The 27996-nt window shown below is 40.4% G+C and overlaps 1 protein-coding gene across 1 annotated transcript; it reads right to left on the bottom strand.

Moving 5' to 3' along the window:
- Positions 1-21893: 21893 nt before the first annotated feature.
- On the bottom strand, positions 21894-27741 carry LOC143638654 (rhox homeobox family member 1-like). Its single transcript, XM_077106493.1, has 3 exons — positions 27248-27741; positions 25733-25778; positions 21894-22007 (listed from the first exon to the last, which is right to left on the bottom strand). The coding sequence occupies exons 1-3, from the start codon at positions 27739-27741 to the stop codon at positions 21894-21896; spliced, it is 654 nt and encodes a 217-aa protein (XP_076962608.1).
- Between the last annotated feature and the right edge of the window lie 255 nt (positions 27742-27996).

The following is a 27996-nucleotide window of genomic DNA, read 5'->3' as shown; positions in this document are numbered from 1 at the left end:
GACCTCTGAAATTTTTATAAGTGTGCCATTTAATTTAGAAAGAGTTGACATGTGGGGGTGGGGTTCTATATATCTTAAGATGATTGATTTCTAATGTAATAAATCATGCAGGAAACATAGCATGATTTCAAATTTTTAAAAAAGTAATGGAAATGCTTTTTAATTTTTTAATAAGTATTTGGTTATTTTAAATTGTTTTAGTTGTTGATTGACCTTTATTTATTTACTTATATGTGGTGCTGAGAATAGAACCTGGGCCCTCACACATGCTCGGCAAGCACTCTGCCAACTGAGCCACATCCTCAGCCCTGGAAATACTTTTTTTTTTTTTTTTTTAATATTTTTTAGTTGGGGGCTGGGGAAGTGGCTCAAGCGGTAACGTGCTGGCTTGGCATGCGTGCATGCGTGCGGCCCGGGTTCCATCCTCAGCACCACATACAAACAAAGATGTTGTGTCCACCGAAAACTAAAAAATAAATATTAAAAATTCTCTCCCCCCAAAAAAAATATTAAAAAAATATTTTTTAGTTGGAATTAGACACAATGCCTTTATTTTATTTATTTATTTTCATGTCGTGCTGAGGATCAACCCAGGGCCCCACACTTGCTAGGTGAGTGCTCTACTGCTGATCCACAACCCCAGCCCTGGAAATGCTTTTTATATTGATTGTTTTGGTTATATACATGTCAAAACTGATCAAACTGCATACTTCAAATATGTGCATTTTATTGTACTTCAATATTACCTCAATAAAGCTAAGGGGGAAAAAAGACAAAGTTTTTGAGAATGTGTTCATAATACTTAACTGTGAATTTTTCAAAATATTGCAAAAAGTATTGTTCAGCTGGAATTCTGAGTTTGAGAGTGCCTCCTTCAATTGAATGTGGAGGGAAACCCATCCCTAATGGAAGCCTTAAGCTAGATATTACAAAAGAGTGTACTGTGCAAGTGGTGTGGGGGTACAGGTATTGAAAGTGAGCTGGAAAATGCTGTACACTATACACTGCTGTACACTTTGTTTCATCTGCAGCTACAGATGTTGAACAACTGTGGATTTCTTCCCCCAAACGGAAGCTTGTACCATGCACAAAAGTGACAGAAACTCATAAGCAGGTCACTATAGGTGAAATGAGTTATTTGGCAGAGCAGCCATTCTAAAACCTGCTTCAGGATGTGGATGGCTTTGCCCTAGAAAGTCTGAGGCTAGTGTGGTTTTGTTGTCTTTTCCAAGTTTAGGGAGGAATTTTGAACTTTGGAAGCTTTGTAAATGTAAAACAAGATATGGAATCCTCAGCTTAAAGAAATTGCTCATTATGAGAAGGTTCATAATTTTAAAAAAAAATCTTCCAGTCCCTATATATAATTAAATACATACGTACAATACATAAGATGCTTACATTATATAAATATGAATAGGTAGTATGTAGTCTGTATATATATTTGTGTACATGTGCAGGGACACATACACATGACTGTATACATATTAGGGAGGACTTTTTTTTGGGCACTGGGGATTGAAATCAGGTTGCTCTACCCTTGAGCTATGTCTCAGTTGCTTTGTTTTTTTGTGTTTTGGCACTGGAAATTGAACCCAGCAGTAATTAACCACTGAACACATCCCCAGCCCTTTTTATTTTTTGATACAAGGTCTCTCTAAGTTGCTTAAGACCTCGCTAAGTTGCCAAAGCCAGCCTCAAACTTTTCATCCTCTTGCCTCAGCCTCCTAAGTGGCTGGGATTACAGGTGTGTGTCACTGTACCAAGCTAAGTCCTTTTAATTTTTATTTTGAGACAGGATCTCACCAAATTTCCCAGGCTTGCCTTGAACTTGTAATTCTCCTGCCTCAATGTCTCCAGTAGCTGGGATTACAAGTGTGTGTTCCTTGGCGAAGGAGGGTTTCCATGTGAAGAAAATTTATAAGGTAGGAATAAATGCATTGTCTCTGCCATAGAATTGATGAGCATAATCAATGACACAGTATATACACTGAAGTACCTAACATGATGCCTACTCACAGAGTAAGCCATCAGAAACATTCACTACTGTTACTCAGTAAAACACACACACACATTCTCACCGACACATACACACACAACCCTCCTGTTATCACACTAGAAGACATGGCATGTATGGCATAACAAAAAGAGGTCTAATTGGGAGGCACACATTCAGCTCTTTTAGAAATACACACTGAAATATTTACTGATGAAACGATGATGTTTAGATTTGCAATCCAGAAATTCAGAGGCAGATGCAAGTGTGTTGAAGAATTCCTTAGGTGTTCATAAAACCAGGCTGTCTAGGAATAACTGTAGAAACTGGGTGATGGGAACATGGGGTTCATCTTGTCTTTCTCTCTGCTTGATATGCCTGACATTTGATGGAATTAAACACTTGTAATGATCAGAGTAGCAAATTCAAATGCTGCTAAGGCCAGGCAGGTAACATCAATGAGAGAAGCAAGCAAGGTGGAGAGTGTGGCATAGTGTGGAAGAATATGCCTCTTGCAAAGGGGATAACCAATATTCAGTTCCAGCTCAGTATTGCTGGCTAGGAATGCTGGGCCAGGACTGCCAGATTTTCCCATTTTTCTATTTTGGTCAAAAGTCAAAATGTTTAGGGCTGAGGATGTGGCTCAGTATTAGAGTGCCTTCGAAGCTTGCACAAGTCCCTGTGTTCAATCCCTAGCACCACACCAAAAATGTTTGTAGAAAACCTTCAATTCCTTAAATATTGGCAATGAACTGAAATATGTTTTATCACAAAGTGCACTGGCCATGTAAATCAGGTCTACAGAACAGACTCAGGCTATAGCTGCCAATTTGCAAACTCTGCCTGAGAATCCCATTTCAAATCATTTTCTTTTTAAAAAAAAAATTTTTTTTAATATTTATTTTTTAGTTTTCTGCGGACCACAACATCTTTGTTTGTATGTGGTGCTGAGGATTGAACCCAGGCCGCATGCATGCCAGGCGAGTGTGCTACCACTTGAGCCACATCCCCAGCCCTCAAATCATTTTCATTCCGTGGAACAGAAGAAGATAATTGAAAGCACTTCTGAAGCCAACACTCCTAAACTGCTATTGTTCTGTCCTGTCAGTCTTCATTGTCAGTACTGCTTTTGCATGTGCTTTTCTCTGGGCCCTGCAACCCTGCCTGAAGTTTTTCCTCTTTATCTTTCACACTCCTTATCTATTCTGATCTCCAAGTTCTGAGCACCAAATACCAAGGTGTTCACGTGTCCAAGACCGGAGACCTCAAAGCAATGATCCAGGTACCTCCTGACTTGATCTTTCTTTCTGGGACATTTTGAAGCTCTGTTGAAAGATAAACAGGTGCTTGGGAGAGTCTTAAGAAATATTATGCCTCAAAGGTCAAATCAACAGACTGTGAAAAGGAGGGTACCCTGGAGACAGTAAAGGGGATTTTGTGAAACTAATATATCTTGTGATCAAGAAATGTTTTCTTGAAATTCAGTAGTTCTTTCTATCTCCTTTGTTTCTTAAGTGGATGGAAATTTTCAGTTTAGACATTTAAAAAAAAAACATATATACTATGATTCTAGTCTTATTACATTCTCTCTCTGCATTCATTTACCTATCCCTCTTTATTGTTCTCTGTACTGATGTCTGTGAGATGGATCATCAGTGTCACCCTTGATCATTTCTTTATCATCAGATGTCATTAGTTGTTCTGTCTTACTTAGGCTTGAATTTTCATAAAGCCAATTATTGTTAAAATATACTGTTACATAAAGGAACAGATGGCCAGAAAGTTTTAAAATGCATCAATATTTTTTCTTATTGATTTAGAAGAAGGGTAAAAATCTTGTATTGTCACATAAAATGCTGTATCCTCACTTATGTTTGAATATCAAATAAACAACAAAGAATCTTTTAGTACAGGTATGTCCCAAACATTAAATGAGATATGTTTATCCAAAAATATTTGGTTTTGAACAATATTTTTTTCCTTTGGTACTGGGGATTGATCCCGGGGCACTTTACCACAAAGCTACACTACCAGCCTCTTATTATTATTATTGTTGTCACTGGGGATTGAATCCAGGGGTGCTTTGCCACTGAGCTACATTCTAGTCCTTTTTATTTTTTATTTTGAGAAAGCATCCAAGTTGCCAAGGCTGGCCTCAAAATTGTGATCTTCCTGGCTCAGCCTCCATATTTGCTGGGATAACAGGCATGGGCCACCATGTCTGGCTTGAACAGTATTTTAACTGTGGTGTGTGTGTGTGTACTTGGTGCCAGGCTGGATCCCAAGGCCTCATCCACTCTAAGCAAATGCTCTATCACTGAGCCATATAGGAAATACTTTGAATATTTTGTCCTTTTCTCCCCATCCGTTACCAAAAGTTTGGTCCTTGTGCCCAATGCCAATACATGCCAATTTAATAATGAGGACATGATTTTAAGAAAAATAGAAAATGAAGGTTTATTGCTTTGCTAGCAAAGGAGAAATTCAGGGGACTCCAGTTTCAGAGGCTATGGTTCAGCCCATCAGGGGAAACAGAGGACTTTAAAAGAAGCTATTTAGGGGAAACAGAAAGCTTTTAAAGAAGCTATTCAAAGGTTACCTTCTAGGGCTGGGGATATGGCTCAAGCAGTAATGCGTTTGCCTGGCATGCGTGGGGTGCTGGGTTCGATCCTGAGCACCACATAAAATAAAAATGTGCCCACCGAAAAACTGAAAAATAAATATTAAAAAAATTCTCTCTCTTCTCTCTCTCTCCTTAAAAAAGAAAAAGAAAAGGCTACCTTCTAGGTGTGCCCTGGTAGGGGGTCCCAGGTCCAGTCTGATGGTGTGTTAAAATTCACTCATTTTTATGTTCCCAATGTTAACCTTTAAACATATCAGGCTCTCATTATCTTTCAAAAATACATTTAAATTTCCACCCCAGTGTAAAAAGTAACACAAAATTTTACATGCATCTTTTTTTTAAGAGAGAGAGAGAGAGAGAGAGAGAATTTTTTAATATTTATTTATTTATTTTAGTTTTCGGTGAACACAACATCTTTTTTTTTTTTTTAATTTTTGTTGTTGGTTGTTCAAAACATTACATAGTTCTTGATATATCATATTTCACACTTTGATTCAAGTGGGATATGAACTCCCATTTTTACCCCGTATACAGATTGCAGAATCACATCAGTTACACATCCATTGATTTACATATTGCCATACTAGTGTCTGTTGTATTCTGCTGCCTTTCCTATCCTCTACTATCCCCCCTCCCCCCCTCCCCTCCCCTCTTCTCTCTCTACCCCCTCTACTGTAATTCACTTCTCCCCCTTATATTTTTTCCCTTTCCCCTCACTTCCTCTTGTATGTAATTTTGTATACCCCTGAGGATCTCCTTCCATTTCCATGCAATTTCCCTTCTCTCTCCCTTTCCCTCCCACCTCTCATCCCTGTTTAATGTTAATCTTCTTCTCATGCTCTTCATCCCTACTCTGTTCTTAGTTACTCTCCTTATATCAAAGAAGACATTTGGCATTTGTTTTTAGGGGATTGGCTAGCTTCACTTAGCATATTCTGCTCTAATGCCATCCATTTCCCTGCAAATTCTATGATTTTGTCATTTTTTAATGCAGAGTAATACTCCATTGTGTATAAATGCCACATTTTTTTTTATCCATTCGTCTATTGAAGGGTGGACACAACATCTTTATTTTACTTTTATGTGGTGCTGAGGATCGAACCCAGCGCCCTGCACATGCCAGGCGAGCACGCTACCACTTGAGCCACATCCCCAGCTCTACATGCATCTTAGTAATAACAGGTCCAGTTACAGAACATTAAATGACATATAGAAATAACAAATTTAATTGGAGATTTATTTAAGTTTAAAATTATGATTACAGAAACTTTAGTCTGGAGAACACTAGCTTGATAAAGTGCTCTCCTAAGCTTTATATTTTAATATTTTTATACTAGAACATGAATATATTTAAAATACAAAGTAGAACTAATAGTGTCACAATTGCCCAGATGTCCATGTTAACTAGGTTTAATTTTCACAGTAAAATTCAGAATCCACAGATAATTACAGGTTTGTAGAATTTAGCAGTACTAGCAAAAATCAAAGGATAGGCATTAAATCTCTTATACATTTAGGGAACAGTGTTAATGATCAGAACTAGAATTCGTCAAAGTAGACAGATGTAAGCCAGTTTTTCAAATGGCAGTATGGCCCTTTTATGCCAGTAATAATGTATAAAAGATAGCACTTATTGGTTAAACCTATATGAACTTTCTTTTTTAAAAAATATTTTATTTTTTATAGTTAGACACAATGCCTTTATTTTATTTATTTACTTTTATGTGGTGCTGAGGATTGAACCCAGGGCCTTCATTGTTCTAGGCAAGCGCTTTACCACTGAGCCACAACCCCAACCCCTAAACTTTCATTTTATACTTTTACAGAACATTTAGGTTATATCTATATATAGATAGAGAGAATATCTCCAAGTCTTGCACAAACTTGTAGTCATCAGTATGAGATTTTTTGTGTGTGTGTGGTGCTGGGGATTTAACCCAGGGCCTTGTAAATGTGAGGCAAGCACTCTACCAACTGAGCTATAGCCCCTGTGTGAGTTTCTTTTAACAGGCAGAGTAGGATATCTGGCAAAGCTGACTCAAATTACATTTTAAACAATTGTACAGAAGAGAATGAATCCCCATTAATTGTCTCCTTTTAAGGTTGTTTTTTTTTTTTTTTTTTTTTTTTTTTGGTTGTTGTTTTTTTGCCCCCTGGGGCAGGTTATTTCCTCCTAAAACAAAATCTTGGTTAGGACCACATTGATCACATTTCTCAGAGTCCCTTTGGCCTAAAAGGTCTTACTTCTAATAGACCTCCAGCAGAGCAGGCCCTGTTTTCCTTTCCTGGGATGCACTTGCAAATAAAGTTTTTGTTTTTTCTATGAGAATTCTATCTGCATCATTTAAAGTACACAACAAATTTTATCCCAGGAGAGGATCCAAAAGTATGGTATATATATATAAAAAAAAAACTGTTCCTTAGTCTTTTTTCCTTGCAGTTTGCACCCCAGGATTTGGAGCACAGGGTATTATTGTTTGACTAGTCTCCTTTATCATCATCATAATGCCATGAACTTTAAGTGAGTTCCCCACTGGCAACTGTACCCGAGAGACTCTCTCTTTATATACATATATATCTAGGATACTCTGTCCAATGAAGGTCACAATGACCATACAGAAATTGTTAGGGACCTCTCTCTGCAAAAATCAGCAAGGCCAAGACAAGTGGTTGCATACATGGGGACTTAGGGAAGCCCTTGTATTTTAGTTCTGTGGGCAACAGGCAGGGCTGCAACCCCTTGCTAAATGGGCCATCCTTTCAGATCTTAAAAGGAGAGACTATTTTGTCCCAGGTTATAATTTAATAGCACTGGAACTCATTGCCCCATTGTTTGTGACTGGCAGTTTTTATCCCCACCCCACCCCCAAAAGGTAGCCTAGTTAATCAGACAATGAGGGTAATGGGCCCCAAATAAGGTTTTTTCAAATGTAAATGTAACCCTGTGAAGTTAAGCATTATAATCCATTCTTTTGTCCCAGAGGAGTGGGGAAAATGGAAATGGGGGTGGATCCAAATGGAGGTTACAAAAAATTCAGACTTAAGAACGAAAAGCACAGAGCCAAATAGAAAGTCCTGGGCCAAGACAATAGCCTTGGTGCCTTCCCTATATGTACAGTATAGATTCCAACAATTAACCCCAATGGTTTTTTTTTTTTTAGTTGCAGAGGGACACAATACAGAAAATAATTGGAAACTATTTTGAACATTTTTACTCCAATAAAATATAAATGTATTAAAATACCAGACCTTAAACTATACTACAGAGCAATAGTAACAAAACATATATTGGCACCAAAATAGATTTATAAACCAATGGTACAGAATAGAGGACACAGACACAAACCCACACAAATACCGTTATCCCATACTAGACAAAGATACCAAAACATATATTGGAGAAAAAATAGCCTCTTTAACAAATGGTGCTAGGAAAACTGGAAATCCATATGCAGCAAAATGAAATTAAGCCCCTATCTCTCACCATGCACAAAACTCAACTCAAAGTGGATCAAGGACCTAGAAATTAGACCAGAGACCCTGCACCTAACAGAAGAAAAAGTAGGCCCAAATCTTCATCATGTGGGATTAGGCCCCAGCTTCCTTAATAAGACTCCTAAAGTGCAAGAAATAAAATCAAGAATCAATAAATGAGATGGATTCAAACTGAAAACCTTCTTTTCAGCAAAAGAAACAATCAGTGAGGTGAAGAGAGAGCTTACAGAATGGGAGCAAATTTTTACCACACGCACATCAGATACAGCACTAATCTCCAGGATATATAAAGAACTCAAAAAATACCAAAAAAAAAAACACCAAAAAAAAAAAACAAAACCAATCAATAAATGGGCTAAAGAACTGAACAGAATAAGGTATACAATCAATCAACAAACATAAGAAAAAATGTTCAACATCTCTAGCAATTAGAGAAATACAAATCAAAACTACTCTAAGGTTTCATCTCACTCCAGTCAGAATGGCAGCTATCAAGAATACAAGCAACAATAAGCATTGGCGAAGATGTGGGGGAAAAGGCACACTCTTACATTGCTGGTGGGACTGCAAATTGGTGCAACCAATCTGGAAAGCAGTATGGAGATTCCTTAGAAAACTTGGAACGGAACCACCATTTGACCCAGCTATCCCACTCCTCAGTTTATACCCAAAGGACTTAAAAACAGCATACTACAGTGATGCAGTCACATCAATGTTTTTAGCAGCACCATTCACAATAGCTAAATTGTGGAAACAACCTAGATGTCCTTCAATAGATGAATAGATAAAGAAACTGTGGTATATATACACAATGGAATATTACTCAGCATTAAAAGAGAATATGATCATGGCATTTGCAGGTAAATGGATGGAGTTGGAAAATATTATGCTAAGTGAAGTACGCCAATCCCCCCAAAAACAAAAGCTGAATGTTTTCTCTGATAAGTGGATGCTGATTCATAATGATGGAGGGAGCATGAGAGGAATGGAGGAAATTTAGATAGGGCAAAGGGGAGAGAGAGGAAGGGAGGGGGCAAGGGGTTAGGAAAAATGGTGGAATGAGATAGACATCATTACCCTAGGTACGTGTATGAAAACACAAATGGTTTGACTCTACTTTGTGTACAACCAGAGAAATGAAAAATTGTGCTCTATTTATGTACTATGAATTTAGATGCATTCTGATGTCATGTATAACAAATTAGAACAAATAAGTTAATTAATTCATTAAGAAAATAAAATTTAGGCCTGGTGCAGTGGTGCACTCCTATAATCCCAGTGGCTTAGGAGGCGGAGGCAAGAGAATCTCGAGTTCAAAGCCAGCCTCAGCAATTTAGTGAGGCACTAAGTAACTCAGTGAGACCCTGTCTCTAATGAAATACAAAATAGGAATAGAGATGTGGCTCAGTGGTTGAGTACCTCTGAGTTCAATCCCTGGTACCCCCTAAAAAAAAAAATAAATAAATACATAAATTTTAAAATCCTCTTTTGGTGTCCTGCTATACTCGCACATTAGAGGCAACACCTTTTTTCTTCCAACTTAGTTTTTGACTGTTAAGACTCCTTATTATGTAATTGCATACATGCCTGTACATAAGGAATATTTCACTTATTTTACTTCTTTTTTTTAAATTCAATGGTTTTCTTTTCTTTTTTAAAAAATTTTTTTAGTTATAGTTGGGCACAATACCTTTACTTTATTTGTTTGTTTTTATGTGGTGCTGAGGATCAAACCCAGAACCTCCTACATGCCAGGTGAGCGCTTTACGGCTGAGCCACAACTCCAGGTCCACTTATTTTATTTCTGACAGACCAACTCCCAACTGCAAGATTGTACAATAATTCAGAAAACCATTCAAAGACCATATATTTATAGTAAAACATCTTTTCTTAGACAGATTTATATCTATAGGTGGCCCATTCAGCCAAGATCCTTCCCAAGAAACAATCTATAGGATCAACGCAGTATTGCCCATGTCTTAAAGGGCCAGAAACAGATACAAACAACAACAAAAATAGAGACAGATAAACAGAGAGGATCCCCAACTCATGGCTGACAGATGGGAACCTTTAAAACAGACAGACCAGATAGAGGAATAATCTCCCCAAATTCCCAACTCCCACTTAACTGTGATTTCTACACCAGTGGCACCACAGATGTTCCCACGAAGGGGACTAGATTTTCCCATAAAGGGGAACCAGATGTGTAGAATCAGATGTGCACCCTGGGGGAGCTTGCTGAATGGTCAAGGTGTGGCGACTTTACTTTGTTTAGTTTCCTTTTTCTCAAAAGTAGACCAAAATGGAGCAATCCATACAGTTCAGAGAAGGAAGGCGGGAGTTCCCCAAAGCAAAGGGGGCTTAGGTAGCTGCCTCAGTTCCCTTCCTTTGCTCAGAGGAATAGTTCCTCTGGTTCCACCAGAGGCTTACTCACCTGTCTCCTAACTTTCCACCAGTCAATTCTCAAAAAGTTCACCTTACATCTTCAGCATAGAAGTGTGGTTACTTGGAGGGCCAGGCCTGCCCAAGAAAGACAGAGTGGGGGCTGCTCTCGGGTCCTATCTGAGGTGCCAATTTTGTTACTGAAAGCTCAGTCCTTGTCCCTGATGCCAATTCATGCCAATTTAATAATTAGGACATGGTTTTGAAAGGAAAAACAAAGGTTTATTGCTTTGCTAGCAAAGGAGAAACTCAGGAAACTCCAGTCCCAGAAGCTGTGGTTCTGCTTATCCAGGAAACAGAGAGCTTTTAAGGAAGCTTTGCAAAGCCTGCATTCCAGGTTTGCCCTGATAGGGGGTCCCAGGTGTGCCCTGATGCTGTGTTGAAATTCACTTGTTAATTTGGGAGATAGTCACTTCCAGTCCTTCTGGTAAAATCTCCTTCCTGTGGAGAACCCATAACTCAAGGTAATCTTGTTCCTTGAATCCTTGAATCCAGGTTAGGGAGGGGGAGAGGGAGAAGAGGGGGTCCCAGGTGTGCCCTGATGCTGTGTTGAAATTCACTTGTTAATTTGGGAGATAATCACTTCTAGTTCTTCTGGTAAAATCTCCTTCCTGTGGAGAACCCATAACTCAAGGTAATCTTGTTCCTTGAATGCAGGTTAGGGAGGGGGAGAGGGAGAAGAGGAAAAGAAAATATATATATATATATATATAAACAGCAAGGGCTATATTCAAAAGGTAAAGTGGACCACTGTTACACATATACCCCATATACCCCATGTATATTTTTGTTTTAATTCAGCAGGGATTCAGAAAAAAATATTAAATATTTTTAGTTGTTGATGGACATTTATTTTATTTGCTTATTTATATGTGGTTCTGGGAATCGAACACAGTGCCTCACACATATAAGACAAGCGCTCTACTGGGGAGCTACAACTCCAGCCCCCAGAAAAAAATTTATGTACTTCAACTTAAGTCATTCCTATATTAGATAGAGCCATATATAATGTGCACAAATATGCTTAGATATATTTATGACAATCCTTACTCTATACTACATAGCATGTTAGAAACACATGTGAAACACAAGTTTGTTAGTGTTGAAAATACTGCCCTTTGAAATATGCCTTGTGGACCAGGGTCCTTCCCATCAGTTAGTTCAGGATGAGGCAGAGAAAAAAGTCTCCTTTTCTTCTTAGATCAAGTTTCAGAAGGAACTGGAAGGAAATAGGGACCTGGTTGCCCCATTAGGTTTTTTTCACTGATGCTCCCACCCCTAACTGTCAGCACTAGTCCGCTGGAGGAACAGGGAGGAGTCTTCTCTACATTTCTGGTATCTAAGGTAACCCCAGTTTGGTAGTGGCACAGCAGTGGCGTTTTCTACAAAACATGGTACCATCTTCTTTGAGAGCCTGTTACCCCCGAGGTAGCAATGGCTCCTGTGTCCCAAAGTCCCAAACCCAGCAAATCTGAGCTCTCCCTGTGGGCCCTCAGCTCACATTAGTGTTCAAGCTCTAGGTCTGAATGGCCTCAGCCAAGGTTCCCCAAAAAGCCCTGCAGATCCCACACTGCACAATCGCCCTCGGTGCCTTGGGCGCCCCATTCACCTCCTCTTCCCCTGCACCACGCCTATTTTGGTGGCTGCTCGCCCCCTTGTGGGAGCCACGGGCGCCTAGCCTCCTCCCCCAGGATGAAGATAGCCTGCCCCAGAGGGGAAAGACCTCTCCTGCCTACAGAGGCCCTGACATCTTGCACCTGACTCAGCATTTCACTCTTTACCTGCTCCATAACCACTTTCATTCCCTTCTTCATTCTATGCTTTTATATTCTTACTTTTCCTCAGGTCCCTTCCTAAGGTCCCGGGTCTCCTTCCTGTCCTTCCTCTCCTTCACCTGCTGGCTGGAGCTGACATAGCCAATGCCCAAGTCAGACTCACAGGAATTGCCTGACATCATCAATCATCAGTGGAGAAGCTCATGGACGGGAGGAGCCCTATTTTATACGTCTCAGAATTCACCATGTTGACAGAGGTTCTCTCCTTGACCAAATTATAAAAGCTCTCCTGAGCTCTTTTTCAAGGGCCTAGACTTTGGCATTTCTGAGTTTGTTTCTGCATTGTCCAGTTTTAGCAAAACTCTTGCTCAGTTGAGTCATCCTCCATATCTGTTCACTGTTAGTATCTGATCTGGTTCCTCATGCTTTACATCTCCAGGTAATGTCTGATCACCCTGGCCTGAGTTGGGCAATAATCCTATTTGGTCCACTTGGCCAGAATCCTCCCTTATCCAGGGTGTTTACTCTTAATAATTTTCCATCCACTGAGCTCCACCCTGCTATTTATTTATTTATTTTAAATATTTATTTTTTTAGTTATAGGTGGACACAATATCTTTTTTTTTTTTTTTTATGTGGTGCTGAGGATCAAACCCAATGCCTCAGGAATGCATGGCAAATGATCTCCCTCTGAGCCAGAATCCCTGCCCCCACTCTGCTATTTTTTTAAAAATGTAGTTATACATGGATACAATACCTTTATTTTATTTATTTATCTTTATGTGGTACTGAGGATCAAACCCAGGGCCTCACACGTGCCAGGCTACAACTCTAATGCTGAGCTACAACTCCAGCCCCTCCACCCTGCTATTAATTCCCATTTGGTCATGCTGAACCCAATCTCTCCCCACACTGCAAGACCCACTGCAGCAATCTGCATAGCTATCTGTTTTCCCGCCCACATCACTCAAAAGACCCTGACAGCTCATTGTTTCTGGACCTATGGGGAGGCTCTGCAGCAGCCTCTGTCCATGGCTGACCCCGGGCTCCTCCTCTCTTCCATGGATGGGAGGAGCCCTATTTTATACGTCAGAGATTTCACCATGTTGACAGAGGTTCTCTCCTTGACTAAATTATAAAGGCTTCCCTGAGCTCTTTTTCAAGGGCCCAGACTTTGGCATTTCTGAGTTTGTTTCTGCAAAATTTCCTTACCATCTGTAACAAATGCAAATTTTTAAAATTTTCAACAGGTGCCATGACTTGGGTAGAATCTGACTGATCATTGGACTTCTGTACCTCACCCAGGACCCTGAGCGTGCACATTTGAAGCTTTTTCCTCCAGTCCTGGAGGTTCGGGATCCATTGAAGCACCAGAGTCCTGAAGCATTGCTCCAGACAAACTTCTGTTAAAGCTGGAAAGGATAGACTTGATGACTAAGATTTTGAGTACTCTCTGAAGCTGGGTGAGAGTTCCAGGCTTCTTTTGAAAGGCACGTCCTGGGCTAGAAGGCCTCTCTTTAGCTGTCTTGAGTGCAGAGATTCCTTGGGCTGGAAAATATTTTCCCTTGGTCTTTGTGAGGCATTTCTGTTCTATTTGATCCTGTTTCTCTCATGGGAATATCTTAGCTACCTTAAACCCTCTTGTTGAGCCCCCACTGGCTATGTATTCTGCCAACTCTGTCCATGATTTTGCTGAGGATAATACCTCCCCAAATTGAGGACCTTTCGCTTTCCACTGGTTCACCTCTTCTTCCTCCTACCACCTTCAATCCTGTCTTCAGTGGTCTTGAATCATTTAATTGGTGCCATAGAAGCCCCTACACCTTCATTCCTCTTTCTGTTCCTGCCAGACGTTTCCTTTTCCAATTCAGCCACTCAGATCTCTACAGTCACAGTCACTTTCACTTTAGGCCCTCTGTTGCCATTGGGGGCTCTCAAAGGACTCACGATCCCCCAGCAGTAACTACATGAAGCTCAAACAGATAAAGGCAAATTTACCCACTTACATGGGTTTTGGAGACATTCAGATTAATGGTAGAAATTTCCTCAGTCTCCCATCTAAAATATAGTCTGCAGTCTCCATAAGATGATATATCAGGGCAAAATAAAACTTAAAAGTCTACTCCACAAATATTGGAGACGTGTGTGTGTGTGTGTGTGTGTGTGTGTGTGTGTGTATAGTGGGTATGAACCGATGACCTTTTTTGAGTACTGGGGATTGAACCAAGGGCACTTTACCACTGAGCTACATCCCCAGACCTTTTAATTGTTTTTAAATTTTGAGACAGTGTCTAGCTAAGTTGCTTTAGGGTCTCCTAAGTTCAAAGCCTTGCTTTGAACTTGTGATCCTCCTGCATCAGCCTCCTGAGTAGCTGGGACTATTAGGTGTGTGCCACCATTCTCAGCTGAAAGCAATGACTTTTGTATTACTGATGATGCATGGCTAAAATTTTTAAATGAAAGCTAGAAAAGCTCTGTGTGTATCTGTCTCTAAGTTTATGTATGAATATAAATTATGTATATGTGACATTTTCTCAACTCTGTGTAGTATTAACTAAAGAATTCTTAAAATCCCTGAAGGGAATTCTATTCAAATTGGATTAGAAATAAATGAGCACTTAGATAAATTAAATATTCCTACAACTCCCAGAATATAGGAACAAATCCAAATACTTTTCAACTAAATGTGACGGGTAAATCTTTGTAAATAAGATTAGTTTAATATTGTTGGTTTAATAAAAACAGTTATATCTTCTGAGTTGTCAGTTTTAAGTATAATGTGAGTGTATATTTTCATTATATTGGGTTTTACTAGTCAAATAAGATAATATTATATCTACTGGATGTTTAAGAGTATTGAAATTATAAATTCAGCCTAAGAACAAATGCACACATGAAGGTATAACCTATGGTTGAAACTGGGTAAGATGTGATAACTTTGCTTTATAAGATTTAGGGGGGAAAGTAGTCAAATGAGATTAGATAGTCTATCAAATAGTAGGTAACTATTTGTCAAGGAATGACTGGAAGTAACTAGTAAACTAATTGAACCCAAGATGTTGAAAAAACACATTTTTTCTCAAGTGTGACTTATTTCTTCTTGAAGCAGTTAGATAACTAGTGGTATATGGGTGAACATCTTTTTTTAATATTTATTTTTTAGTTGTAACTGGACACAATATCTTTTTTTTTTTTTTTTGAGAGAGAGAGAGAGAGAGAATTTTAATATTTATTTTTTAGTTTTCGGCAGACACGACATCTTTGTTTGTATGTGGTGCTGAGGATCGAACCCGGGCCGCACGCATGCCAGGCGAGAGCGCTACCGCTTGAGCCACATCCCTAACCCCACAATATCTTTATTGTATTTATTTTATTTTTATGTGGTGCTGAAGATCGAACCCAGGGCCTCGCACGTGCTAGACAAGCAATCTACCACTGAGCCACAACCCCAGCCCCATAGGTGAACATTTTACCTAAAAGATAACTAGAAATAACTGGTAACCTATTTGCCCCCCCCAAAAAAAAAGTACTTTTCTCTGCTAAAACTTTTTTTGAATGTGGTATGACTGCAAATAACTGGTAATAAATAGACATTTAGTTAATTGTGGGTAACTAAATATGATTAAAATAACTAGTTAAAACTGGAAATATGTAGGGATCCAACTTGACCTGACCACACCCATCTTATATCGGTTGGATTTTGAGTGGAGCAGTAACATCATCCTAGTCTTAGGAGGATCACCTGGCTACTGTGGTGGGAAGAAGAGGTAGGAGACCAGTTAAAATGCAGCTGGGTTTCTGTGGCTCCCCAGGAACATCACAACAAACTGGCTTCACCCTCTTCTTTGAGGACTGTCCAAAACTCAGAGTGCTTTCAACTTTGCACTGGTTTTTAGAAGACACTGATGGACTCCTCTGGTATCTGATATCTTCACAGAGTGGCAGCATACAGGCTAAAGTGAGATGGCAGGCCATTGTGAGCCATCAGCACTCAGGCTTGGTGGGGGGGGGGCATTGTCTGCTCTGTTCTCAGCTGAACCTTGGTCTGTTCTTGCTGATTACTCAGGTAAGCAATGATGACCAGCTTCAGGATGACATACCTCTGAGGAATTATGACTATGTCACTTCATCCATTGATTCAGAAAACTTGGTCTTTGGAAATGCCATAAGGAACCACATGAACTGGGTTCTTTCCTTGTCATACTTGGTGTACCAGGAGTAATGACCATCCCCAGATTGAAAAAGGCCCTGATGCTTTAGGAGGAGTTGTCTCCAACAAGATAACTTTTAATAACAATAAAGCCTAACTCCCCCTGAAAATAAAATAAAATAAAATCTACTGTATTAGTTCCTACAGGAAAAAAAAAAAAAATCTGAGCCCAGAAGATTGTGGTTGCTGAAGAGACCAGCACCATCAAAAAGAAGCTACATGCTTTACATGGGGACAATAGGAAAAAGGCTCAAGGTGGGGCTTAAACTGTAACTCCTTTTAAGGACTTCATTTTGAGAAGAGATTCTCCCAGCATTCCCTGTTCTCACAGGGACACCTAGGAAGTTGTTTCCCCAGGAATCCTTGTACCACTCTCAGTCATCCAGGCTCTCAGAAGCCACTGCAGCTGTGGTCCAAGGGGGCTCAGCTACTGCTCCTGCTGGTTGTAGACCTTGGCATCATCCACATGGTGCTGATTTTACAGGGTTGTGGAGGCTTCCACTGAAATTTGAAAGGAGCCAAGCAATGTGTGGCAGGGTCAGAATCTCTGCAGACAGCCCCTGAGAAGGCAATATGTGAAGCTGTGAGACCAAAGCTAAATCTGCAGTGGAGACCCCAAAAAGTTACAGATGCTGGGAACAGGGCCTATCGGCCAAGGAAACTGTAGGTAAAAAGCAGAACCAGTTAAGAGAGTAGCCATGTGGGCTGAAGTCAACAAGGCCATAGGGGGCTGCACAAGCCCATTGCAACCCAGATACCAGCACCATGTACCCTGGATGCCAGACATAGAGCTATAGAATAAATTCTGTAGCTGGGTTTGCCCTGCTAGGTTTTGGTCTGGCTTTGGTCCCATCCCTCCATTTTATGTCCCCTTTCTTCTTTTTTGGAATATAAATGTTTAACTTTCCCACTATTGTGTGTTGAAAATATGCAACTTTTTAATTTTTATAGGTGTTCACAACTAAGACTTTGCTTTGGGTCTCGGAGAGGACTTTTTTATTTTATTTTTATTTATTTTTTTGGGGGGGTAGATAGTACCAGGGATTGAACTCAGGGACACTCAACCACTGAGCCACATCCCCAGCCCTATTTTGTATTTTATGTAGAGATAGGGTCTCACTAAGTTGCTTAGTGCCTTGCCTTTGCTAAAGCTGGCTTTGAACTCATGATCCTCCTGTCTCAGCCTTAAGAGTCACTGGGATTACAGGCGTATGCCATTGTATCCGGCTTCAGAGAAGACTTTTGACTTGGACTTTCAAGCAGTGATGGAACTGTTGAGACTATGAAGACTCTTGGAGGTAGACTGAATGCAGTTTACATTGTGAGATGCAACTAAAGAACTGAATAGGAAATCATCCTTTTCACTGTGAATTTCATGTTGAAAGAACTCATTGATCTGAGATGAATAGTAATCATAACTAATTGGATTATAAGATATCTAAAGGTAACTGCTAATACATATTGGTGTCAGGAGACTAAAAAAGACATTCCTCTCAAATATAAATTATTATTGTTGTAAGCTTGAATCCCTCTTTTAGGGGATTTTTTTTGTGTGTGTACCTATTATATATGTGTAATTTTGTAATTTTCCTATCTCAGAATGGTATTTTCGTATTAATATATGATATCCCTTAAAAAACTCTGCTAATTAGTAGAAAAATGAATGTGTGTATATATATATATGTATTTATGTATATATATAAATATATGTATGTATGTATGTGTGTGTGTGTGTGTGTGTATATATATTATATATCTCCTTATACTCCCAGAATTTTTTTTTTTTTTTTTTTTGTACTGGGAATGGAGCCCAGGGCTGTTTCCAGCCCTTTATATATTTTAAGTTTTCTTTTCTATTGGGGGCTACTCCCCAGTACTCAAGGGCACTTGACCACTGAACCACATCCTCAGTCATATTTGGTAACTTATTTAGAGACAGGGTCTCACTGAGTTGCTTAGCAGCCTTGCAGTTGCTGAGGCTGGCTTTGAACTTATGATCTTCCTGCCTCAGCCCTGGTATTAGAGACATGCACCATTGCGCCCAGCTTCATTTTTAGGTTTTGAGATGGTCCCACCAAGTTGCTGAGGAAGGCCTTAAACTTGCAATTCTTCTGCCTCAGTCTCCTGAGTCACTGGGATTACAGGTGTGCACCACCATGCCCAGATAAACTCACACATTCTTAACTAAAACCAGACACAGCCTCTCGTGGCAATATGCAACAAGAACATATGGGTTTCAGTCTGGGAACCTTAGCCTCAGAAGATTTAAAGGAAAAAAATTCATACATATGCAGATGTTCTTTCTTTCATTCCAGTGGTACCAGGAAACAACTCTTTGCATATGAACTACATGAATACACATATTTTTGACTATGAAGAAAATGATGAAACGACACAGTATATCTGAAATATGGTTAAGTGGAGAAACTGGAGCATACTGTTGGCTGTAGAAAGTAATTGTTGAAGAGATAAAGAGCTGAATGAGAGAAGGGGATGGAAACTTGGGGAGCTGTCTAACAAGAAAGTTCTCCATGAAATCTCTATTGCCTGACATTAGTGGCAGCTGAAATTTCACTTTCTCAAAAAGCCAAAGTTGCAATCACGGTTAGTCTGTCACCCTGTCAATGGTCAATGATGGGCATGGGTCTCCCTTTCTGGAAGCTTCATGTTTATATGTTTATATGTTATATATATATATATATATATATATATATATATATATATATATATAGAGAGAGAGAGAGAGAGAGAGAGAGAGAGAGAGAGCGCACTAGTGCACTAGCAGGAATGGACACAAGGGTGGCTTCACCACTTAGCCCCATCCCCAGTCTGTTTTCTTTTTCTTTTTTCCCCCCTTGAGACAGGCTCTCAATAAGTTGCTTAGGGCCATGATAAGTTCCCGAGGCTGGATTTGAACTTGAGATCCTCCTGCCTAAGCCTCCTGAGCCACTGGATTACAGGCATGCACCACCATGTCCAGCACAAGATGCTTCTTTTGTCTTCCTGGGAGCAACGTGGGATTCTGGAATGGGATATGAGGAGAGGCCAGGTTCACCAGGAGTTCAGGCAGTCTGTGGAGTCCGCCTGTAGAGGGCAGCTACTGAAGTATTCCAGTCCCCCAAAGGGTTCGTTATCACTTCTGAGTGACTCTACTGAGCTCCTCTTTCCAGTAACTGAGTCGTTTGAGGGTTGTAGGGTTCCAGGGAGGGGCACTCAACTTCTACTCACTGTCCCCTCTGTCCCATCTGTGACCTGTAGTGGTATCGGCAGGGGCTTGACTGCCACCTAGAGCACCAGAGGCAGGTATGCACAGGAATGTAGAATGTACAGGAATTTAGGATCATCTGTGCTGGTGGATTTTATAAGCTGTTTCCAATTGTGTCAATAACTGCTTAGGAGATTTCAAGAGGAGTGATTAAAAGTTTTCTTTTGGAATCTGTTTGATGGGACCTGAACCAAGTACTTAAACATTAATTTTCTTTCTGAGGACTCTTGAGGCAATACACATTTGCACACTGTGACACTCTACTGAGGGGGCTGGCTTTGTGGGTCCTGTCAAACACCAGCTTGACATGCTTGATTCTCTAATGATGTATTTGCTACAGTTCATATGGGATGCAGTTTGACATTAGGCTACTGTATGTATGGGAAATTCTGGAATTTCACGTTGGCAAGACCCTCCCGTAAATCCACAAGTGTTTCTTGTTTTCTGTTTGGAAGCAGCTTCACAGCTGGGCCTGGTGGCTGGCTGAAACGTGAGGGAAACTTGCAGGTAGGTTCTGATAACTGAAGGAAACTAGGGACAAATGGGGTGGGGTGACTATTCCAGAATGTTCTGTCGCTAAAGACCCTACATGTGTTTGTGTGCCCACACTCATGTGTATGCAAAAGGAAGAAGAAATAGTCGAAGCTGCAGATCCCGACTCCCAGCTTGGAGGAAGAATCTGAGGGCTCAACTGTGCACCAGGCCCCACCAGGTGCTGGGGAAATAGGCCATTTGCCTCCTGTCCTCCTGACTACTGCTGAGTGTGGGGAAGCCCTCTTCAGTACCTCAGGGGGTCTGGGAAACCTCAGAACTTGAGAACAGTGTCCCTTTGTTTGTGAAATACTACTAAATGTAGTTCCCAATGGGAAAAAAATCTCACAAATCATGCAATGTCCACATTGGAATATTCCACAATATATATGAACATATATTTAAATATAATCAAATATGTTAAATATATTTACATTTACATTCAAAATGTACATATATTTATATATGTAATGCACATATAGTTAAGATGCACTTTTTAAATATTAATTTTTTGGTGTAGATGGACACAACACAATGCATTTTTATTTTTTTATGTGGTGCTGAGGATCAAACCCAGGTCCCACCCATGGTAGGCAAGCACTCTACTGCTGAGCCACAATCCCAGCCCCTAAAATGCACTTTTGAAATAATAATATTAGAAGTGGGGGTAGAGTAGAGCTACTTGATGAGGGTTCAGGAGGAGTGAAGGGAAAAGGAAGGTTCTATGGAAGGAAATTGATCAATTATGTGCATATACAAATATGCACAAGGAGTCCCCCTTTTATGTCTACTTATTAGTAAATAGTTAGGAAAAATAGTTAAAAAATAATGTCCTTCCAGGGGAGTCTTTTGTATGCTACTTGGCATAATGAAGGCTTTCCAGCTATCACCCTGCTTTCCTAAGAGTTTATTCAACACTTTGGCTTTGATGGTATTGCGGTTTCTTTGGAGCAGCAGGACATCTAGGCAATAGCTGCTAGTGGCCACGTGCACCACAAAAATGGAGGGCAGTGAACAGTTTGGAGCTAACAACATGAATGTTCAGTTGCCGTCTTCCCATAAATCGTGTGAGTTGCCCTTTAGGGAATTTCTCAGGCCAGGATTCACAGTGAACTCGTCAGCATGGCTGGAACTTGGCCTTCCGTGAAGACACACTGTTCTCTTGCTAGAGACTTGGCCTGCCCCTCCTTGCACATGTATGGGTCCCAAAGGGCAGAGTAGGGGTGACAATGGCATGATGGGAGAGGGAACATAGATGAATGTATGGGTCAGTGTGGACCCCCATGAAACTTGGGAAAAGGTGAAGTGCAGGGCCTACTGATGGTGACCCAGGCATGTCACCTCAGGAAAGCAGAGCTCATTATTATGTTAAAATGTCCCTCCTGGAAAAAAATTACATCACATTTTGCATATAAAACAAATATATTGATAATTCACTTCTTTATTGCCAATATTATGTGCTCAGGAAATAAGTGCATTGTGGGCATCAACAGTAGCCCATATGTCAGTGACAACAGATAAACACATCAACAATCTGGTTCCTGAAGAAGGATGGCAGTCTAGGGCCCCTCCATCATGGCATCATCATCGTCCTGGGTAGGATGAGGTGCATTTCTCAGGGAGGTTTCCCTCAGAGTTTTCCTATGCTTGGCTCTCCTATACTTAAACCAAGCCTAGGATCAGAAGGAAAAAAGGGACTGGTTTAGTATACTGAAGTTAATGTCATAATGGTAAAAAACATATCATGCAGCCCTATAGGTCACTTGGATTTTTAAATTGCACAGCAGAAGCTTTTTTGTTTCTGGTGCTTTGGAATTTTGCAGTACTGGTAATGGAACTCCAGGCCTCACACCTCCTAGGCAAGGAAGGATTATCACTGAGTGATATCCTGTCACCAGAAGCTATTTTTTAAAAACATTTTTTAGTTGCAGACGGACACAATACCTTTATTTTATTTATTTTTATGTAGTGCGGAGAATTGAACCCAGTGCCTCACACATGCTAGGCAAGAACTCTTACCCCTGAGCTACATCCCTAGCCCACCAGAATCTATTTTCTTATTGCTCAAATACCTCAGGGGGCCTGGCTGTAGCTCAGGAGGGGGCCACTTGCCTAGAGTGCAGGAGGACCTGGGTTCCACCCCTGGCACCACAAACAAAACCACCTCAGGAGACTAAACATCCTACCCCCTCCTTCAGCTCATCCTTAGTGAGCACCAACTCTGTGCCCTGCTCTGGAAGAGGCTGAGTTCTTTATTTTTCTCCTTCCAATTCTAATGTTCTCTACTGGTTTCTTGCAGGTTTGGATGCAGGTCTATCTTGTGAGTGGCTCCTGGTCCCTCATGCTAACCCTGCACCTGCTAACCACTGATAAAGCAGTCTGTATCCTGACAGCTGTCCATGGGCCATGCAGCTGCCTCCTGTTTCCTCACTAGGGATAGTTTCACTCTGTTTGTGGGGATGTTGGAATACCCCTCCCTGTTGAAAAACCCATCCTAGTGTGAAGTCAATATTCAATAGGAAGGGGTGTGTGAGACCTTTGGCAGAGGGTTCCCTTCAGGGTGTCCCCTGGATCATTTACCTCTGAAACCTTTTGAGAACTGAAGGAGTATCTGCAAGGGAGGACCAGTCACTGCTTTGACAAGGTTAAGGGACTTGAGAGCAACACAAGCCAATGTCAGTCTTGCCCCCAGCAACCTGCCACAGCCTCCAAACCTCTCTGGAAACGGGACGAAATCAGCTCACAGTTTCAGCTACAGTTCCCAGATCCTGGACAGTGGTGCTATTGCCCAGCATGAAGGGGCCCCCTAAGCCCCATGTTCAACCAAGATATGCAAGAGCTGTCCCTCATTCCTAAGGCAAAAAGCTGCAATCATAATTGCAAATATTAAAATGCAAAAGGAAAACATTCTGTCAGGTGTCATTATCCTCTCAGTCTCCTACTTGATGAGTTTTCCATTGTATTTAATTCTTTGGTAAGTTCTTCCACTGCAAATGTAAATAACACAAATGGCCTCCCTGCCCTCACACCTCCTTCAGCTACATGAATATATAATTTAAAGAAGGCAAGTGTAAGAAAGCTCAGGCTGAGGGGGATCCAAAAGGTCCCATCCTTCAAGTCTACATAAACATAAAGGTTACAATGGGGTAATTGTGTGAGCTGAGATTAAGTGTGTATTCCCAAGACTGGTTTCCTAAAACACTTCTATTATATATGCAAAAGATATGGAGAAATTGTATGTTATGTTTCTTGGGAAATTCTCTCTGCAGATTTTGGATGTAGATGAGAACATCTGGGTTTTTCCCCTCATTTGTCTCCTGTGGCTCAAGTTCCCTTTAGAACTCCATAGAGGTGAGATATGTGACCCAGCGAGGGCAAAAGCAACTCACCATACCTTCAGATTTTCTCTTCTTCTGACTTTGCCTTACCACCCTACAAAACACTCCCAACCGCTTCCCAACTTCTCCCACCTGAACCAGGCTTGAATGTGGAGCCTGCCATGTGGCATTAGTACACCAGTGCTCAGTGGCTTGCTTTGTGGAGCTACTGTTCTGGGCACCTACCATCATGTCCACAGCCTGTTTCCATCACTGCACTCACACATGCACGCTGCAACAAAGGTAATAATAATATTAAGGTCATCCTGATATTTCTTTCCTTTGTTGTTGTTGTTTTGAATTCATCATTTTGGATTTTGGACTTGGGCAGTCATTGTTTATTCTCATGACCTGACTATATTTTAGTCATCACTGACTAAACGAATGAAAAATCTGTAATTAATACAGGTAGTTATCACCCTGAAAAGAAGGCCATACCCCAAACACATGCCTATTTCATAAAACCCAACTCTTAAAAATAGAACAACCAAAATAGAAAAATAAATCTTTCCATGTCAGAAAGTATTCAAGAGAAGACTTATATATGCATTTAATGTGGAATCTTCAAGGGGTATTTTGATCCCAGATAAATTTTTCTAACCCTTTCATCCATCTTGGCTTAAGTGAAATTAATTCAATATTATTCTTTTTGCTGGTTTCACTCTGTAGATAAATTTCCAAAGCTTTTGAAAATATCTGTTATATTCCATTCATGTATATTCCAACTATAATGTTAATATGTTTTGGCAATGTTTTTAGGTGGACACATCACAGTATCCTGGCAAATTATAATTAAAGGCTGTCACTCGCTATTACCTTACTCTAAACTGACTAAGACTTGATTTACATTAATACTGCAGGGAAAATATTGACCCTGATCTCTACAAGGCAGCCCCCCAACCTGCAGTCCAAAGGCAGGTGAAAACCCCAGTGACTTTTTTGTTCAAGAGGTGAAGGCCAGGGCCCTGGATAGGAGAGAGCACCAGGTACTTGTGCTTTTCAGGTCATATCAGTCTCAGTTTAACTAATCATATATTAGTTACTCACAGAATATGTTCTATGGGTGAATTATTCCCCTTCATCCCGATATGTAGAAATTCACTCATTTAGTTAAGTTCTTATGCTTGGTTTAAATAACTTAGTACAAACATGGTATAGTGGTGCACATCTATAATCCCAGTGACTTGGGAAACTCAGGCACGATTGCAAATTCAAGGCCAGCTTCAGCAACTTTTTTTTTTCTTTTTTATAGTACTAGGGATTGAATCCAGGGGCATTTAACCACTAAGCCACATTCCCAGCACTTTTTATATTTTATTTAGAGAGAGGGTCTTGCTGAGTTGCTTAGGGCTTCGCTAAATTGCTGAGGCTGGCTTTGAACTCACTATCCTCCTGCCTCAGCCTCCCAAATCACTGGGATTACAGGCATGTGCCATCTAGTTTTGGCAACTTAATGAGACCTTGTCTGAAAATTAAAAAAAAAAAAAATAGAAAGGGCTCAGGCTGTAGCTCAGTGGTAAAGCTCCCCTGGGTTCAATCTTTAGTATTAAAACAAAACAAAACAAATTAGTACAATTCAAACATCTTAAAAACTTTCTCCTCCCTGCATCAATGTGAATACTTCCAAGGCAATCTGAGCCCAAATGTGAATCAGCACAGAAGTGCAGTTTAAAAGATATCCATGGTAGAAGGAATTGAACTTTATTTATTGAATATATCTCTGTATTATATATTTTTATAATTATTCAGATGCATATGTATATATTTAACATTGTACATAGAATTGTTTTGTTTTTTTTCCTTTAGGAAATTATTTTCTCTTTGGCAATGGGAAAGAACAACAAGTTGGAGTTTACTCACTTCATTTTCCACCAAAATTCAAAACTTGTTTGCAAATGTAAAAAGGACAATAAAACAATAAAAAACACTAACTTGAAATTTTCTAGCACAAAGCTGTGTATGCCCTAAAGTAGGTTTTCAAATGACTGTTCAGACAAATTGCTGTTTTCAGACTTACTGACCTGCACTTTGGTTTCAGCCACATAAACACGTCTTGCCAGCTCCCTTCTATGGAGAGAAAACCACAGATGTTTAGCATTGGGTGTTGTGGATGAAATAAAATATAATATACATTCTGTGCTTGTTTGAAATTTACAATCTCACCTCACAACTACCCAAGCATACTTTTCTGTAATTATCTGGAAAAGTCTCACTTTAGAAATGGTTTGACCTTAGCGGGGCACAGTGGCACATGCCTATAATCCCAGTGGCAGGGGAGGCTGAGACCATAAGGGAGGATTGCAAATTCAAAGCCAGCCTTAGCCACCCGGAGACACTAGGCAACTCAGTGAGACCCTGTGTCTAAATAAAATACGAAATAGGGCTGGGGTTGTGGATTAGTGGTTGAGGGCCCCTGAGTTCAATCCCCAGTACCCCCCACCAAAAAAGAAATGGTTTTACCTCATCAAAAAAATTAAAGGTGGGCTGGAGATGTAGCTCAATTGATAGAGTGTTTGCCTTGCATGCACAAGACCCTGGGTTCAAACCCCAGCACCACCAAAAAATAAATAAACAAATAAAGGTGATAATAACTGTTCAGTAGTCCAAACAGATAACTTTCCCATGTTAAAAAAATAAAAATTAATGCAAAAATCTATGAGGAACAAGTTATATAAATTTTAAGTACAGGAAGGCTATAGCACTGAAGTTGCATGATAGTAAGTCATTCTCCTGATCCTGATTCAAATAAAATTTCATTTACAAAAGCAGACCTCTAGCACAGACAATAAAAGAAAAATCAAGTGGACTATATCAAAAGTAAAAACAAATCAAAATACATAATCAAGAGAGTGAAAAGGCAACCACACAATGGAAGAAAATATTTGAAAATTATATATTTGGTAAGGAATTTTTCAAAACAGTTTTGATAGTTCCATATACTGGAATATTATTCAGCCTCAGATATGAGGCTAACACATGCTACAACATGGATAAACCTTAAGGACATTACACAAAAAGATATAAGGCAATCACCAAGAGACAAATACCATAGGATCTCACTTATACGAAGCACCCAGAGTGATCGATGGGTTAAAAAAGTAGAATACTGGTACTGGGCCCTGATCAGGACGAGAGGGTAGGGAAAGGAAGTTGTTTAATGGATTTAGAGTTTCATTTCAGCCAGATTAAGATGTTTTGGGGGTTCTGTCCCACCACAACATGTAAATACTTAACACTGCTTAGATCCACACGTCAAAAGTGGTTTAGATAATAAATTTCATGTTTTGTGTTTTTTATTACAACTTTGAAACAAAGCAACGACCAGCTAACAACTGATTTCCAGACTTAATTCATGTTAGTACCACATGAAAATGTTGACCCGATTCCCACAAGGCAAACCCCACAGAGCAGAAAGGCAGGTGAAGACCCGTGCTTAAGAGGGGCAGGGCAGGACGGGGGCCAGGACAAAGGAAAGTTATCCCCCAAAGAACCTGAAGTCCTGGAGAATGACCCCCCTCCCAGAGCCAGTCACTTACCTGCTGACCACATCAGGATACTGAGTAACTTGGAAAACACTCTCCAGTTCCTCCACCTGCCATTGTGAGAACTTGTATTGGATTCGAGGACGCCTGCGCCGAGGCAGTGGAACCACTGGAGCCAATTCTTCCCTCTCTGCAGACTGCGCCTGTTCCTGGGGCTCCAGGCTACTGCCATGGCGGATGAGGCCTACATCGCCTTCTTGGATCATGCCACTCTCGTGCTTCTTGTTGTCGAAGAAGCCTACGTCTTCACCAAAGTGGCCACTTCCGGCTGCTCCTGCCCTTGCGGCTTCCACTGCTACACCTTGCTGATCTTCAACATTCATATCTACCTCACACATCCCTAGGCCATAGTATGTAGGGCCACAATACTGATCTTTGCGATCCATGGCCGTCGTCGCTAAAAAAAAGCCTCTAGCTTCTACAACCGCAGTGCACTCTGGGAACACAGCCGGGGTCACAGCTTGGAGTTCCTCCTCGATCTGCAGCATTGTACTGGTTTCTAGGGTTCTGGGGTAACTTAGGTCCCTTGGATGATGTTCAGGCTCCCTTCCAAAGGATTGCTATTGTCTCCCTGCTTATAACCTGTGGCTGTGAGTGGAACTTGCTTAGGCATTGCAAGTGATGAGATGTGGCCAAAAATAAGGGTCTTATGGAGAAAAAAGGTGCCAATAGGGGCCGTGACAGAATGGGGGGACAAACATTCTACTTAACTGAATATTCCACCTCCTTCCCATCTAGGACCC

Source organism: Callospermophilus lateralis, chromosome X, assembly GCF_048772815.1.
Source record: "Callospermophilus lateralis isolate mCalLat2 chromosome X, mCalLat2.hap1, whole genome shotgun sequence".
Taxonomy (NCBI): Eukaryota; Metazoa; Chordata; class Mammalia; order Rodentia; family Sciuridae; genus Callospermophilus; species Callospermophilus lateralis.
Note: the sequence above shows the minus strand (reverse complement) of the source record. Positions and strands in the feature narration are given on the sequence as shown.